Source organism: Gopherus evgoodei, chromosome 4 (assembly GCF_007399415.2).
Source record: "Gopherus evgoodei ecotype Sinaloan lineage chromosome 4, rGopEvg1_v1.p, whole genome shotgun sequence".
Classification (NCBI taxonomy): Eukaryota; Metazoa; Chordata; order Testudines; family Testudinidae; genus Gopherus; species Gopherus evgoodei.
In genome coordinates this window covers 49,895,556-49,908,422 of record NC_044325.1, presented here as the reverse complement: position 1 = coordinate 49,908,422, position 12,867 = coordinate 49,895,556, and the positions used below count along the sequence as shown (strand labels likewise).

Here is a 12,867-nt window from a genome sequence, read left to right as displayed (position 1 = left end):
CATCTCATCAAGTTGCTACACCTGGGCTTTGCTGGTGTGGCCCCAAGTCCCTACACCTTCACCTCTTTTGTATCTACCTCTAGCAAGTGTATAATAAATTTGTGAAGCCCTGAAATGTACTTGGCATGCACTTGGTATTTATCTCCTTTTATAATCATATTTGATTTCAGTTCAAAGAGATACAGTTTCAAAAAATTATTGAACATTTTATTAACATTGCTGGAGATGAATCACCTTTACTCCTGAAACAATGACACCATCTGCTGATTTAACCATGTTTTTAAAGAAGTCTTCAAGTTTCTCTTTCTTGTTTTTCCCTCGAACACTCAACTGAAAGACAAGTTCACATCTCAAGTCAGCATGTTCTCTGAAGACAATAAAAGCAATGAATTCATTTTTGCACTTAGAGGAGCTAGAAATTATACTAGAAACTGAAAGTCTTGTATCTGGTTGATTTCTGTTTGCCTAGCAGTACATTGTATACATATGTGGACGATGCACCAAGTATTACTAATACAACATTCTGCATTCTACTAGTTATTGACCAGACTTCCTTTAATATCTAATGTGAGTTTTGGGAAAACATGCATCTCCATAGTATTTGGGAAGAATACTGAATGTATCTGTATCATTTCAACTACATTCATTCTCAAATGTCCTCATTTTTATACACAATAAAAGGAAGCTACTGACAAGTTAGCTAATGCCACTAGGTTCTGCTCTTCATTTGCTGCTTACAACTGCAAATTACTTCATCTTCAGGAATCCAGCTCCTCCTTGCTTCCACTAAAATCATCCCTCCCACATCATCTCCCCACATCCTTTCTGTCCACCTAACTTTCCAGATCTGTGTGGCCAGAATTCCTGGACCAGCTTTGCTTCTTCTGCAGCAAGTATTGAGTTGACCTTCTATATATCAAAGAACCAAAAGTCATGTTTAAAGTTAACAAAAAAATCAATTACCTGAGTTTTGGTTTTAGTTTTATTTTCAATTTTCAACTTTGAAGACAGCGCAAGATATATAGTTACAATTAGTTACTTTAAAAAGTAACTGAGGCACCACTAACTAGACAATATACACCATCATCTCAGAAATAGGTTCTTGGGCAAGTTACAATACATAACAGCGTTCACCTCACTAGCCCAATATTAGGATTCCAACTCCAATGCAGCATGAAGACCGCTTGTATTGGTTACTTCTCTATATATTTAACTAGTTTAGCTATCACAAAACTATTCTGCTTCTCCAAGATTTTTGTCATCTTGGCATAACATTTAATAACCATGTTAAGCCACAGATTATTCCTCAGTATAACAGAACCTTTACCCATCATAATTTTTAATCAAAGAGTTACTGTTGGAATCCTGACTTGATGAGAACTAATCACATTCAAGTCTTACAAAACAGTGATAATGGCAGTTTGTTTCATCATGCTCTCTCTTTCAAAACACCTGATATCAATCAAGAGAATGGTTGAGAAAATATCTTCTTGAGCTATAGCAAATGGCAACTGATTACAAAGTGTTACTAGTCTCCTATAAATATTTTTTTATGACCAGGCTATAGTTCAAACACTACAAATTAGGTCCTGAATGCCAATTTCCCAGATGGCAGAAAAATTAACTTTGAGAGGGCCAGCTAATTAAATTTCTTAAATTCTAAATCCAAATAGGTTTGGTTAAGGAATCACTGTAAATTATTTCAAGAGAGCAAGTGTTCTACCCATTTTCAATCAGATCATGAAAGTACATCTTGATTACTTTTGCTACTGAATCAGTTTTCAATACTCACATCCTGATTATATTCCAAGAAGACATGGAAATTTAAATCTTTTCTCAAGGTAGGATGAGCTGCCACACGACACAAGAACACTTCATGCATTGCAACTGTCTTCTTGAATATTGCCAGATACTCACTGGAAACAAAAAACAAGTACAGTGACTACAAAATACAGAATTAAAATTCCACCTGAAACAATTACTTTTTGATTAAGCCGACTGCAGAAATTAGAAACATCCTCGTACACAGAAGAAACTAAGGAGTGCTAAAATATTTTACCCTAACTTTTGATGTTAGTATATTATGTGGTATTTAATGTGTGCACTAAGAAGATAATGTTAATACATGGAGAAAAATGTAATCCTTTATCATATTACATAAGCAGACATATAGAGATAAATACAACAAACATTACAGGCCCTTTAAATGAGGATACAAATTCCACCTGTGTGTTAGTTCCACTGGAAGTATAAGGCCATTTAGCCTTCCCATAAACTATCAAGAACTAACAAGATGCAAAACTGTACCACACAAGCAATCTCGTAGCCTATTCTGAATATTCCTTCCTCTATCACCATCTTGCCTGTTTGCTCCCCTCAACTTAAGTGTCTGTATTTTGTCCATTTAGCTTGCAAGCTCTTTGGATAAGGAATCTCATTCCACGTCTAAAGTGCCTACAACATGTTGGGTGCTATATACACGGATCTTTTGCTTATTTTCATTTTTAGAACTGTCATAAAATTTAGTACAGTAGAACCTCAGAAATACGAAAACCTCAGGAATGCAGGTTATAACTCAGAAATGTTTGTAATTCTGAACAAAACGTTATAGTAGTTTTTTCAAAAGTTTACAACTGCATATTGACTTAATACAGCTTTGAAACTTGACTATACAGAAGAAAAATGCTGCTTTTAACCATCTTAATTTAAACAAAACAAGCACAGAAACAGTTGTTTTTTTTTAAGTAATTGAAGTTTAACACAGTACTGTACTGTATTTGCTTTTTGTTTTGTCTCTGCTGCTGCCTGATTGCATACTTCTGGTTTTTAATGAAGTGTGTAGTTGACAATCAGTTTGTAACTCTGAGGTTTTACCATATATCAAAAGCCAAGTACTGTATCATGATAAGTCAGTCGCCCAGTTCAACCAAACTAGATTTTAAGGCAATAATTGGAGCTTAGTTTATGGTGCAAACAAAAGATTAATCAGGAGGAGGAGCATCTATTCTTATCAATACTAGTTTACTACCATTTATTTTATTTTGTAAATTCAATTAACTGACATGTTTAGTAAACTGCATTGACTGTACAGAGATAAGAGGAAAGGGGCTTCTTTTATTCCCACTCAAGTTAACGATGAAATGGCTTAACTGACACACTTGCTTCCACTACGTGCAAGGAGGGATCATAAGATTTACATACCAGCAAACCAGCAGGATCAGTGTTGGGAGGTGTTTGATCTCTGTGAGAGCAGTAGTCATTCAGTGAAGACAAAAAAGAAGGATGCAGAGGATGGAGGTGGCAGTAGAAGAAACCCCAAGGTTTCTGTGTTATCCAGCCCCTAACCAGACCACAAAAGAATCATGATCAGGGCCGCTGGAAAATCACAGATTCTTTAATATTTATTGTGCTCTGCTAATTTCCAGTTTTCTGGCGTATGAAGTATAAGTGTATATTTCCTCTGCTGTCAAACCTTCTCTTGCACACCAGTCTAATACAGTACTTTTACCAGTTCAGTGCTTTGGAGAGAAGTAATCTAGTAGCAGTGTAAATATACACATGAAAACTGAAATCAGGGAGGGAGGAGAAAGAGCAAAGAGGTCCATGGATGAGATAAAAGAAAGGGGATGGAGTAAGGAAAAAGATTTTCCTATATGACTCAACACAGAGTACTAAACCTTAAAACAAATCCTCCAATCACTATCAACTGCATAACCAGGGAAGTCACTATTTCCAAGAAACTCTCCTACTGTAAAATTATGTACTCCCAATAAAAAAAAACATGTCAGGCAGTTACCAGATTTCCAGTTCTACACAACAGAAGCTTGATAATTGCACATTAACAACTAACTACTGTGGCTGTACAAGCTCCTATTACTTCACACAGATGTGAGAGCTCTTCTGCCTCTCCTATGTCTGTCACTAATAGTAACTAAAGGTAGAAAGTAAAATTTGCATTTTTAGTTATTACTAGAGCACATGCAAAGAAAGCAGCTCAGTCCATATTCATGGTGGAACAAAAGATTTATACAAGTACATAGTAAAAAACAGAAAAGCAGGTTATCAGTCTGACTGAAGCTGCCTTCATAAGTGATCTGTAAAGGAAAAGGTTAGTTGAGATCTAATTCCTCACCTTTACAGTTTATTCTTGAAGGATTTTTTGTAAAAACAAAGAAAAGCTAACTTTGTTTTCCATTTTCAGTGTTTATTTATATTACTCCTTTATACAATTCTTACAATTCTGAGCAATAATTTCTACAGTTTTTCTGATGGCGCTGATCATGATCATTATGATAACACTGATTACGTGGTAACTGTGGATGCTCAAACCTGCATCTTCCGGAAGGGATCACTGTTGTGAAATGATTAGAAGTATGGAATAGCAGAGAGCACTAAAAGGCAATTGAAACATGCACACACACAGAGCACTGAATAAAATATACATACGCTTCCAATTCTTGTTTCATCTTGGTGAACTCTTCCTTAGTCATCGATCCTTCTCCTTCTCCAAGTTTCTGTAGTTTTTCCCTTGAAGCATCAAAGTCAGGCCTCGGGGGTGCCGGTGGAATCTGTGAAATGAGTCAAAGTACTTTTGAATTCCTCACCTTCTTAGTCAAAGCTAAAGCCCTTCAAATAAGGGCACAGTAACGCCTTGTCTATACTATACAGTTTTACTGACAAAAGTCAGCTTTTGTCAACAAAACAGCGGCTCCTCCCGCCGATGTAACTCCTCTGCTATGCTGATATAATAAAATCACCACGATGTGTAGCATAGTGCTTTTTGCAATACAGTTAGAGCAATGCAGCATCAGTGGAGACACCTCAGTGGGTTATGTCACCTTAATTGGCCTCCAGGTGTCCCACAAAGTCCATCATGACCGCTCTGGCCAGCAGTTTGAACTCTGCTCCCTGAAGGTACACAGATATGCGCCACTGCCCTGTTTAAAGGCCCAGGAATTAGTAGGAGAAGGGGCATGAAAGGGACACATAGCAATGTCATGCTAAAATGAAGGAGATGAGGCAGGTGTACCAAAAGGCAAGAGAGACTAACCATAGCTCTATAAGGAGCTGTATGCCTCCTTGGTGGTGACCCCAGCTACATCACCAAGAGCCCGATGGATACTTTGGAGAGACTGGAGGCAACAGCCAGCAGACTTGACCCCAATGAGGAAGTTGTGGATGAGGAAGTGGAGCTGGAGGACGATGTGGTGCACACGGCAGGGTCGTCCAGTGGCACAGCAAGTCAGGACCTCTCCACCACTCCAGAGAGATCTAGCCAGTCCTAGCACTTCAGCTCTGCATCCTGCATGCCAGGAGAGGGGAGCTCCAGTAAGTGCTCATTTTGCTTTGATACGGTGAGAGGAGATTGAGCTCTCATGTACTTTTTTTATATGGTAAAGGATGGATGAGAGAGAAATTAACAACAGAGTCCCAGCTATGCTGTGGGGTCACAGCAGAAAAGTTTGTTAATGTACACAGGAATGTCCTGGGAATCCTTCATAGAAATCTCTAGGAAGCTTTCCTGTAGCTATTCTGCATTCCTCTGCCGAAGGTTCCTTGGGAGACCTGCCCTGTTTCTCTCCCTGCTATATGAAATTTTGCCGTGCAACCCAGCAATTATTTCTGTAAGGAACAGAGCGGCACACGGGTGAGCGGCAAACAGAGCTGGTTTGAAGCCACACGCATGCAAAAGATGCACCCGTAGGAGTGAGATATAAGGTTCGATTACGCTAGCCTCTGGAAAAGGGTACCAATATTGAGAATAGGCTCCCTAGACACTTATAGTAACCCACTTCGCAAACCACCCTTTGTCCCTTCTTGCCCACCCCACCCCCATAATTGGGACTGTGCTGACCTCTGGGTTAGCCAAGGGACAGTGAGTAAGAGGTGTGTGTAAATTTTGTGATTCATGGCTGGAAGCACATTCATAATACTGTGTCTGTTCATTGTTTCTTTGGCTTCTGCAGATGTGCCCTTGAGGACCCACTACTCCAAACCAGCAGAGTGCCTCCATTAGATAAGGCAGCATCCCAGAAGGAGTAAGGAGGATATGTTTCACAAAGTGCTGGAGTCAACAGATGCAGCACATGGTCTCCCTCCATGCTCTGGTTTGGCTATCAATGAAAGACTCAGGCTGGATAGCCAAGAAAGGACACAGGTGCAGGAGCAGATGATAAAGCTCCCGAAGGGCCAGACAGAGATGTTGAAGTCCCTCATTAACCTGCAGTCTGAGCACATCCATGCCCATATCTCCCTCCAGCCACCACAGAACTCCAGTCCATACCCTCCCCAAACTTCCTCACCGCATTCCTCACATGTTCCAGGTCCCTCACAGTATTCCATGCACTCCACACGTACAGACTGATTTTCCAATGAAAGCTGGAGTTACACCCAGCTGTGAGACTGTTCCTCATTTTCATATCTCCTATTTGATCAAAAGTTTGTTTTATCCCATTATTAAAGTTGAGTCTTTGAAATAAAATGAGTCTTTATTTGTGATTTACATACATCGCTCAAACACAGTGGCTATAAGTAGCAATATTTGCTCCTTGCAATTAATGATCAGGAAGCAAGCACTACAGGCAGCAAGTAAACGTTTCCTGGCCAAATGCATCTCATAAAGATGCATTACTGGAAATCATTGTCAAAATGCTCCTTCAAAGCCTCCCTGATTCAAATAGCCTCCTGCTGCATCTCTCTAATTGCCTTTGTATCTGGCTGCTCAAAATCAGCAGCCAGCCGCCTGGCCTCAGTGGGGAAATTCCCCCCCCCCCACCCCTCACTTCACAAGTATTATGCAGAGTACAGCAGGCCACAATGACCATCAGAATATTTTCCTCATTGAGGTATAACTGGCCAAAACAGTGCCAGAAACCTTTTAACCGGCAAAAGGCATATTCAATGATCATTTAGCACCTGCTCAGCCTGTTGTTAACGTGTTCCTTGCTGTTGTCTAGGTTCCCAGTGTAAGGCTTCATGAACCATGGGAGCAAGAGGTAGGCAGGTCTCCAAGGATCATTATGGGCATTTCCATATCCCCCATTAGAATCTTCTGATCTGGAAAGAAAGTCCCAGCACGCAGCTTTCTATATAGTCCAGTGTTCCGAAAGATTCATACATCATTCACGTTCCCTGACCACCCCACACTTATGACAGTGAAACAGTCATGGTGATCCACCAGCGCCTGCAGGACCATGGAGTAGTATCCTTTTCAGTTGATGAACTCCATCACAAAATGGTCACAGGCCAAATTTGGGATAAGTGTTCCATCTATCGCCCTGCCACAGCTAGGGAATCCCATTGCCTCAAAGCCATTTATTATTTCCTGCACATCACCAAGAGTCACAGTCCTTCATAGCAGGAGGCAATGAATGGCCCTGCACACTTGCATCACCAATACCCCCACAGTGGATTTTCCAACTCCAAACTGATTTGTGACTGATTGGTAGCAGTCTAGAGTTGCCAGCTTCCACACAGCAATCACCACTCACTTTTCCACAGTGAGGGCAGCCCTCATTCTAGTGTCCTTGCACCACAGCGTTAGGGTGAGCTCCACACACAGTTCAAGGAAGGCGGCTTTGCACATCCAAAAGTTCGGAGGCCACCGCTCATCGTCCCATGCATGCATCACGATGTGATCCCATCACTCAGTGCTTGTTTCCTGAGCCCAGTACCAACAGTCCACTGTGGCAAGCTGTTCCATGAATGCCAGCAGAAATCTTGAGTTATTTGTTTCCATGGCAGACAGTAGGACAGACACCACTAATTCACTCTGTTTCGCAGCCCATGAAATACTGCAGTACCAGCCACGTTGCGTTCATAATGCTCAAAACCAAAATGGTCAGCAGCTCAGGATCTATGCTGTCAGGCAGAGACAGCAGGCACAGAGTTTAAAAGTTGTTGAAAAATGGCACAAAATGAAGTAGGAAGCCCATGGAATGGAAAGAACTGCATCACAGGACGGCGAGCATGTCCCCATGATTCACCGCAATCCGTTCCCAGAACTCCCAGTGGCAAAGGGTGACAAGTTGCACAGTGGGATAGCTACCCATGGTACAATGCTCTCTCTGTCGATGCAAGAGCAACGATTGTGAACACACTCAAGCCAACACAAAGAACACTATGTGGACATGCTCCATCAATGTTATTAAAGCAACTTATGATCATCAACTTAACACTGTAGTGTAGACATGGCTTAAGTTGCTTAAAACTTTTTAGACCTGAACTCCTGCTGTTCTCCTCCCTGCTCATTGTTAACACTCTTATGGCCAAAAGTCACCCGATAAACAATTTATGGAGCATACTAGCCCAATGCCCTATTTTCAAGTCATGGTTTCCTTTCATATTACTAAAATGTTAGTTTCTGGTTCCAATTATCTACTTACAACTGGCCTTATGAAAATTAAATATTTCTGATTCACTTAACTTCTGTTAACTATTCTGATGTTTCTTTTAAACAATGAGGACATTGTCAAGGTATTTTCAAAAATTGTTTTAATGCCCTCCATTCATATTTTCTGAAAAGCATGAAATTGGAGTAATTTTTCTACCATTCATTGCACTTTCAATTGTTATTGCTAGGCTGCTGGCATTAAACAATACATTTGTCGGAAAAAGAGAGACGAACTTCATATACAATAAATAAAGATATGGTAGGTAAAATTTTGGGCCACTTAACCTTTCAGTTATTTTATAATATGGTGCACTATAAGTTAAAACAATTCATCTAAACTATTCCTGAATTACTAAGGCTATGTCTACACTACAAGCACTATAGCAGCACAGCTGCAGCTATTCTGCTGTAGCACTGACACTTTCCACAGAGACAGAAGGAGTTTTTCTGCCACTGTAGTAAATCCACCCCCGTAAGAATTCTTCCATCCACCCAAAGGTGTAGATACCAGGGCTTAGGTCAGTTTAACTACATTTCTCAGGGGTGTGAATTTTTCAAGGAATCAAAATTATGCTGAAGTCTAAACATGTTAATACAAACTGTTTAAGAACAACTTCTCATTTCACTTTAAGCCCTTACTACACACACAGAAAAATTAATCTCAAAGCATTAACAAACCAGCAACCAGCTGACAAAGGGCTGGTCTACACAGAAAATTTACAGCTGCATAGCTAAGGGTATGTCTACATCTACAATTTTGCAGCGCTGGTTGTTACAGCTGTATTAGTACAGCTGTATAGGGCCAGCGCTGCAGAATGGCCACACTTACAGCAACCAGCGCTGCAAGTGGTGTTAGATGTGGCCACACTGCAGCGCTGTTGGGCGGCTTCAAGAGGGGTTCGGGGAACGCGAGAGCAAACCGGGGAAGGAGACCAGCTTCCCTGCGGTTTGCTCTCGCGTTCCCCGAACCCCCCTGCAAACCGCAGGGAAGGAGACCTGCTTGCTCGGGGGTTCGGGGAACGCGAGAGCAAACCGGGGAAGGAGACCAGCTTCCCCGCAGTTTGCTCTCGCGTTCCCCGAACCCCCCTGCAAACCGCAGGGAAGGAGACCTGCTTGCTCGGGGGTTCGGGGAACGCGAGAGCAAACCGGGGAAGGAGACCTGCTTGATTACCAGAGAGGCTTCCTCAGGTATGCTGGGATACCTGCTTATTCCACGGAGGTCAAGAAAAGCGCTGGTAAGTGTCTACACTTGATTACCAGTGCTGGATCACCAGCGCTGGATCCTTTACACCCGAGACAAAACGGGAGTACGGCCAGCGCTGCAAACAGGGAGTTGCAGCGCTGGTGATGCCCTGCAGATGTGTACACCTCCTAAGTTGCAGCGCTGTAACCCCCTCACCAGCGCTGCAACTTTGTGATGTAGACAAGCCCTTAGTCTCTCAGGGGCATGAAAAATCCACACCCTTAATAGATGTAGCAAGGCTAACCTAACTGAGTGTAGACAGCACTAATTCTTCCATCAATGTAGCCATCAAAGAGATGGATTAACTACGGAGACAGGAGTACCCCCCCTCTTGTCGCTGTGGTGAGTGACTACACTAAAGCACTGCTGGTGTGCAACTATCATTTTAAGTATAGACACAGCCTAAGATAACAGGTTTGTTCTTCTCAAGTACCTCTCACCTCTTTCTTTTCAGGGTTAAAAATTAAATATGATCAGATTTGTGATCAACTAAAATGGTGCATCAGGATGGACAATGTGCATAAAAGTACTAAAAGATTTTTTTCCCTAAAAAACCCTCAATATTTTAGTTTTGAATGCTCTTTTTAAAAACCTTCAGTTAAACGTGTAAAAGATATTATTTTGACATTAATGTCAAAAAGATAAATGTCAAATATTTCCATTTTAAATCAACGTACTGATGTTAATGCTAGCTGCATTTACAATTACTTCTTTCATCATATAACTAAATACTTCGGAGACCTCCATTCCTCAAAGGCCTGAAATAAGTCCAAACGGGGAAGTCCTCTAAATTATGTATTATGTTTTCTTTGTCCTACTTTAAACCATATTTACTATTTTCTTTGAATTAATCCAAAGTGAAAATTGATTCTACTCCTCCTTGTCCAATTAGTAATGGAACAAAATTCCAAGAGCACTGACTTTACAGCTTAATACTGAACTCTTGCCATTTCGGCTACAAAGGAAACAAAAAACTCAAGTCAACAAACAGTAAGTTAAAAATTAATTCCTGAAAACAGGAATGCCAAGTTTCACAGTTCACGTATATGTTTTAATACGTTTTAGACTAAATGATACAGATGTAACGTTACGCCACTCAAAATTCTTGGAGCAAAGAAGAGAGAGGCACAATGCAATAAAACACATTATAACAAAGATTACACTGGCTCACCTAAGAATTTGTTTCAACATCTGACTTTGTGAAGCTGCCTAACGCAATGTAGTAAAACTTCAGGGCCTGATTTTGAGAGAGGAAAGAGCACCTATAGCGCCTATTAGCTTTAAATGGTATAGTGCTCAGTACGTGATAATCAAGTCCTTTTCATAAAAGAATAAGACAAATAAAATGAAAGGTTTAGAATACTTACGATGTAGCCTGCATAGTCTTCATTTTCAACAAAGGAATCATGAAGCCAGATAAACTCTTCGTGTTGCCGAACAACAGAAAATTCATTTTGTTTAAAATTTGGTAAAGAACTCTGCAAAGAAGGGGGCTTTTTTCAGATTTAAGTATTCAGATGTTTACACTACTATATAACGTTCTATAATCTCAATGCTGAAAAGTAGTTTACAACTAGAAGAACAGTAAAACAACCTTAAACTCTGCTAAAAGTAAGCTGCATCCTGAGTAACCATTTAACTTCTAAATGTTTTGTAAAATAAAAGTTATCTATTTTATAGTACTAATATCATGAAAAGACAGTATCAACAAGCAATCAAATCAAACTATAAATTACATAGAAAATTAAAATGTAAACCTGAGGCAGAACATAACTACTATCCTGAAGGACATTGTTCAAGTCTGTAGTGAACAATGGAGAAAACAATGTACAACACACTGAAGAATACAAGAATGTATAGAAAGGCTCCAACAGCAAGCCTGTCAATAATTTAACAAAGTGTGGGAATCACAGGGCAGAATACAGTAATCTATAGAGAATCTCAAGTAAGTTCTCGTAAGTAAGTTATGGTTTTACCTTTTAAATCAACATTTTTTGCATATACAACTTGAATTTTCTTTGTTGATTACTTGAGGCTGACAGTGTATTTTGATGACAATCTGTTACTTTCTCATTTTTTAGTTAATTTATTATACTTAAACATCATCCAGACACAAGGCTGGGTTTACCTTGGTATGAACAGTGAATTTCACTTTGTCCCTCTCGCTAAGAGCATCTGAAATATCCACTTGCAGGGCAGCATCAGTCTGGAGATCTACATTTATTGCTCTAAGCTAAACAAAGAACATCAGTTTAGACTTAATAAAAACAAAACAAAAATAGCACTTCATTTCTCATTCAGCATGTGCTGATACTGCACTGGTGGGCCCCCTTATAACACAACAGATGGAAAGAACAAAATTACAAAACGTAAAAAATATAGCCAGTGAGAAAACAAATCCCAACCCACATTTCTTGCAGTGCACAACCATGCATGGCCATTTCATTTACTATGCTTCCTTGTTTGTGCCCTATTATTAGTATTTGCATTTCTCGTATATTGTTTGTTAACTTGCTCACCATTCAGAAAAGCAAAATACACTGTAAATTTTAAATATTCTCAATTCTAAACAGATGGATTTTTTTCCTAATTTTTACATTATTTTATTATTTATAAACACACAACTCTAAAGAGCATGTAATATGAATGGATAACTTTAAAGGTGCCCTCGGGAGGGAGAGAGGGACAGTTTATGCCTTTTGTTTCTTTATGGTATTCAAAGGAATTATTTATTTTTAAAAAGTTTTTTCAATTTTTTTTTAATTAGAAACTCTCATCTTGTCTACCTTAGAGAAAATGGATGGCCAGAGACGTGTTAGGATTATTACAAATACTATCTATCTCATTGATAGACAGGATAATATTTTTATTCAGACTGCATTAAAACTCCATTTGTTTCTGACATCTATTTTTAACTAAACACCTCAGGCCTTTAGTTATGGGCTGAGAAAGCTAAGAAAAATTACCTCCAGCTTGCCAGGAAAGGCCAGACTTTACATTACTGATACACCTCTACCCTGATATAACGCAACCCAATATAACACGAATTTGGATATAACGCGGTAAAGCAGTGCTCCAGGGGGGAGAGCTGCATACACCAGTGGATCAAAGCAAGTTCGATATAACATAGTTTCTCCTATAACACAGTAAGACTTTTTGGCTCCTGAGGACAGTGTTATATCAGGGTAGAGGTGTACTTGTAAGGTAAAACAAGATGAGAATTTTGAAACCA

General features: G+C 39.8%; 1 protein-coding gene across 1 annotated transcript in view; it reads right to left on the bottom strand.

Moving 5' to 3' along the window:
* SNX6 (sorting nexin 6) overlaps window positions 1-12,867 on the bottom strand; it is a 49,258-nt gene that overhangs the window by 26,281 nt on the left and 10,110 nt on the right. The window contains exons 4-8 of the mRNA XM_030559989.1: window positions 11,764-11,868; window positions 11,003-11,113; window positions 4,447-4,568; window positions 1,793-1,916; window positions 235-330 (exon numbers count right to left, since the gene is read on the bottom strand). Of these exons, the coding sequence (XP_030415849.1) occupies window positions 235-330; window positions 1,793-1,916; window positions 4,447-4,568; window positions 11,003-11,113; window positions 11,764-11,868 (558 nt within the window). The remainder of the gene's footprint in view (window positions 1-234; window positions 331-1,792; window positions 1,917-4,446; window positions 4,569-11,002; window positions 11,114-11,763; window positions 11,869-12,867) is intronic.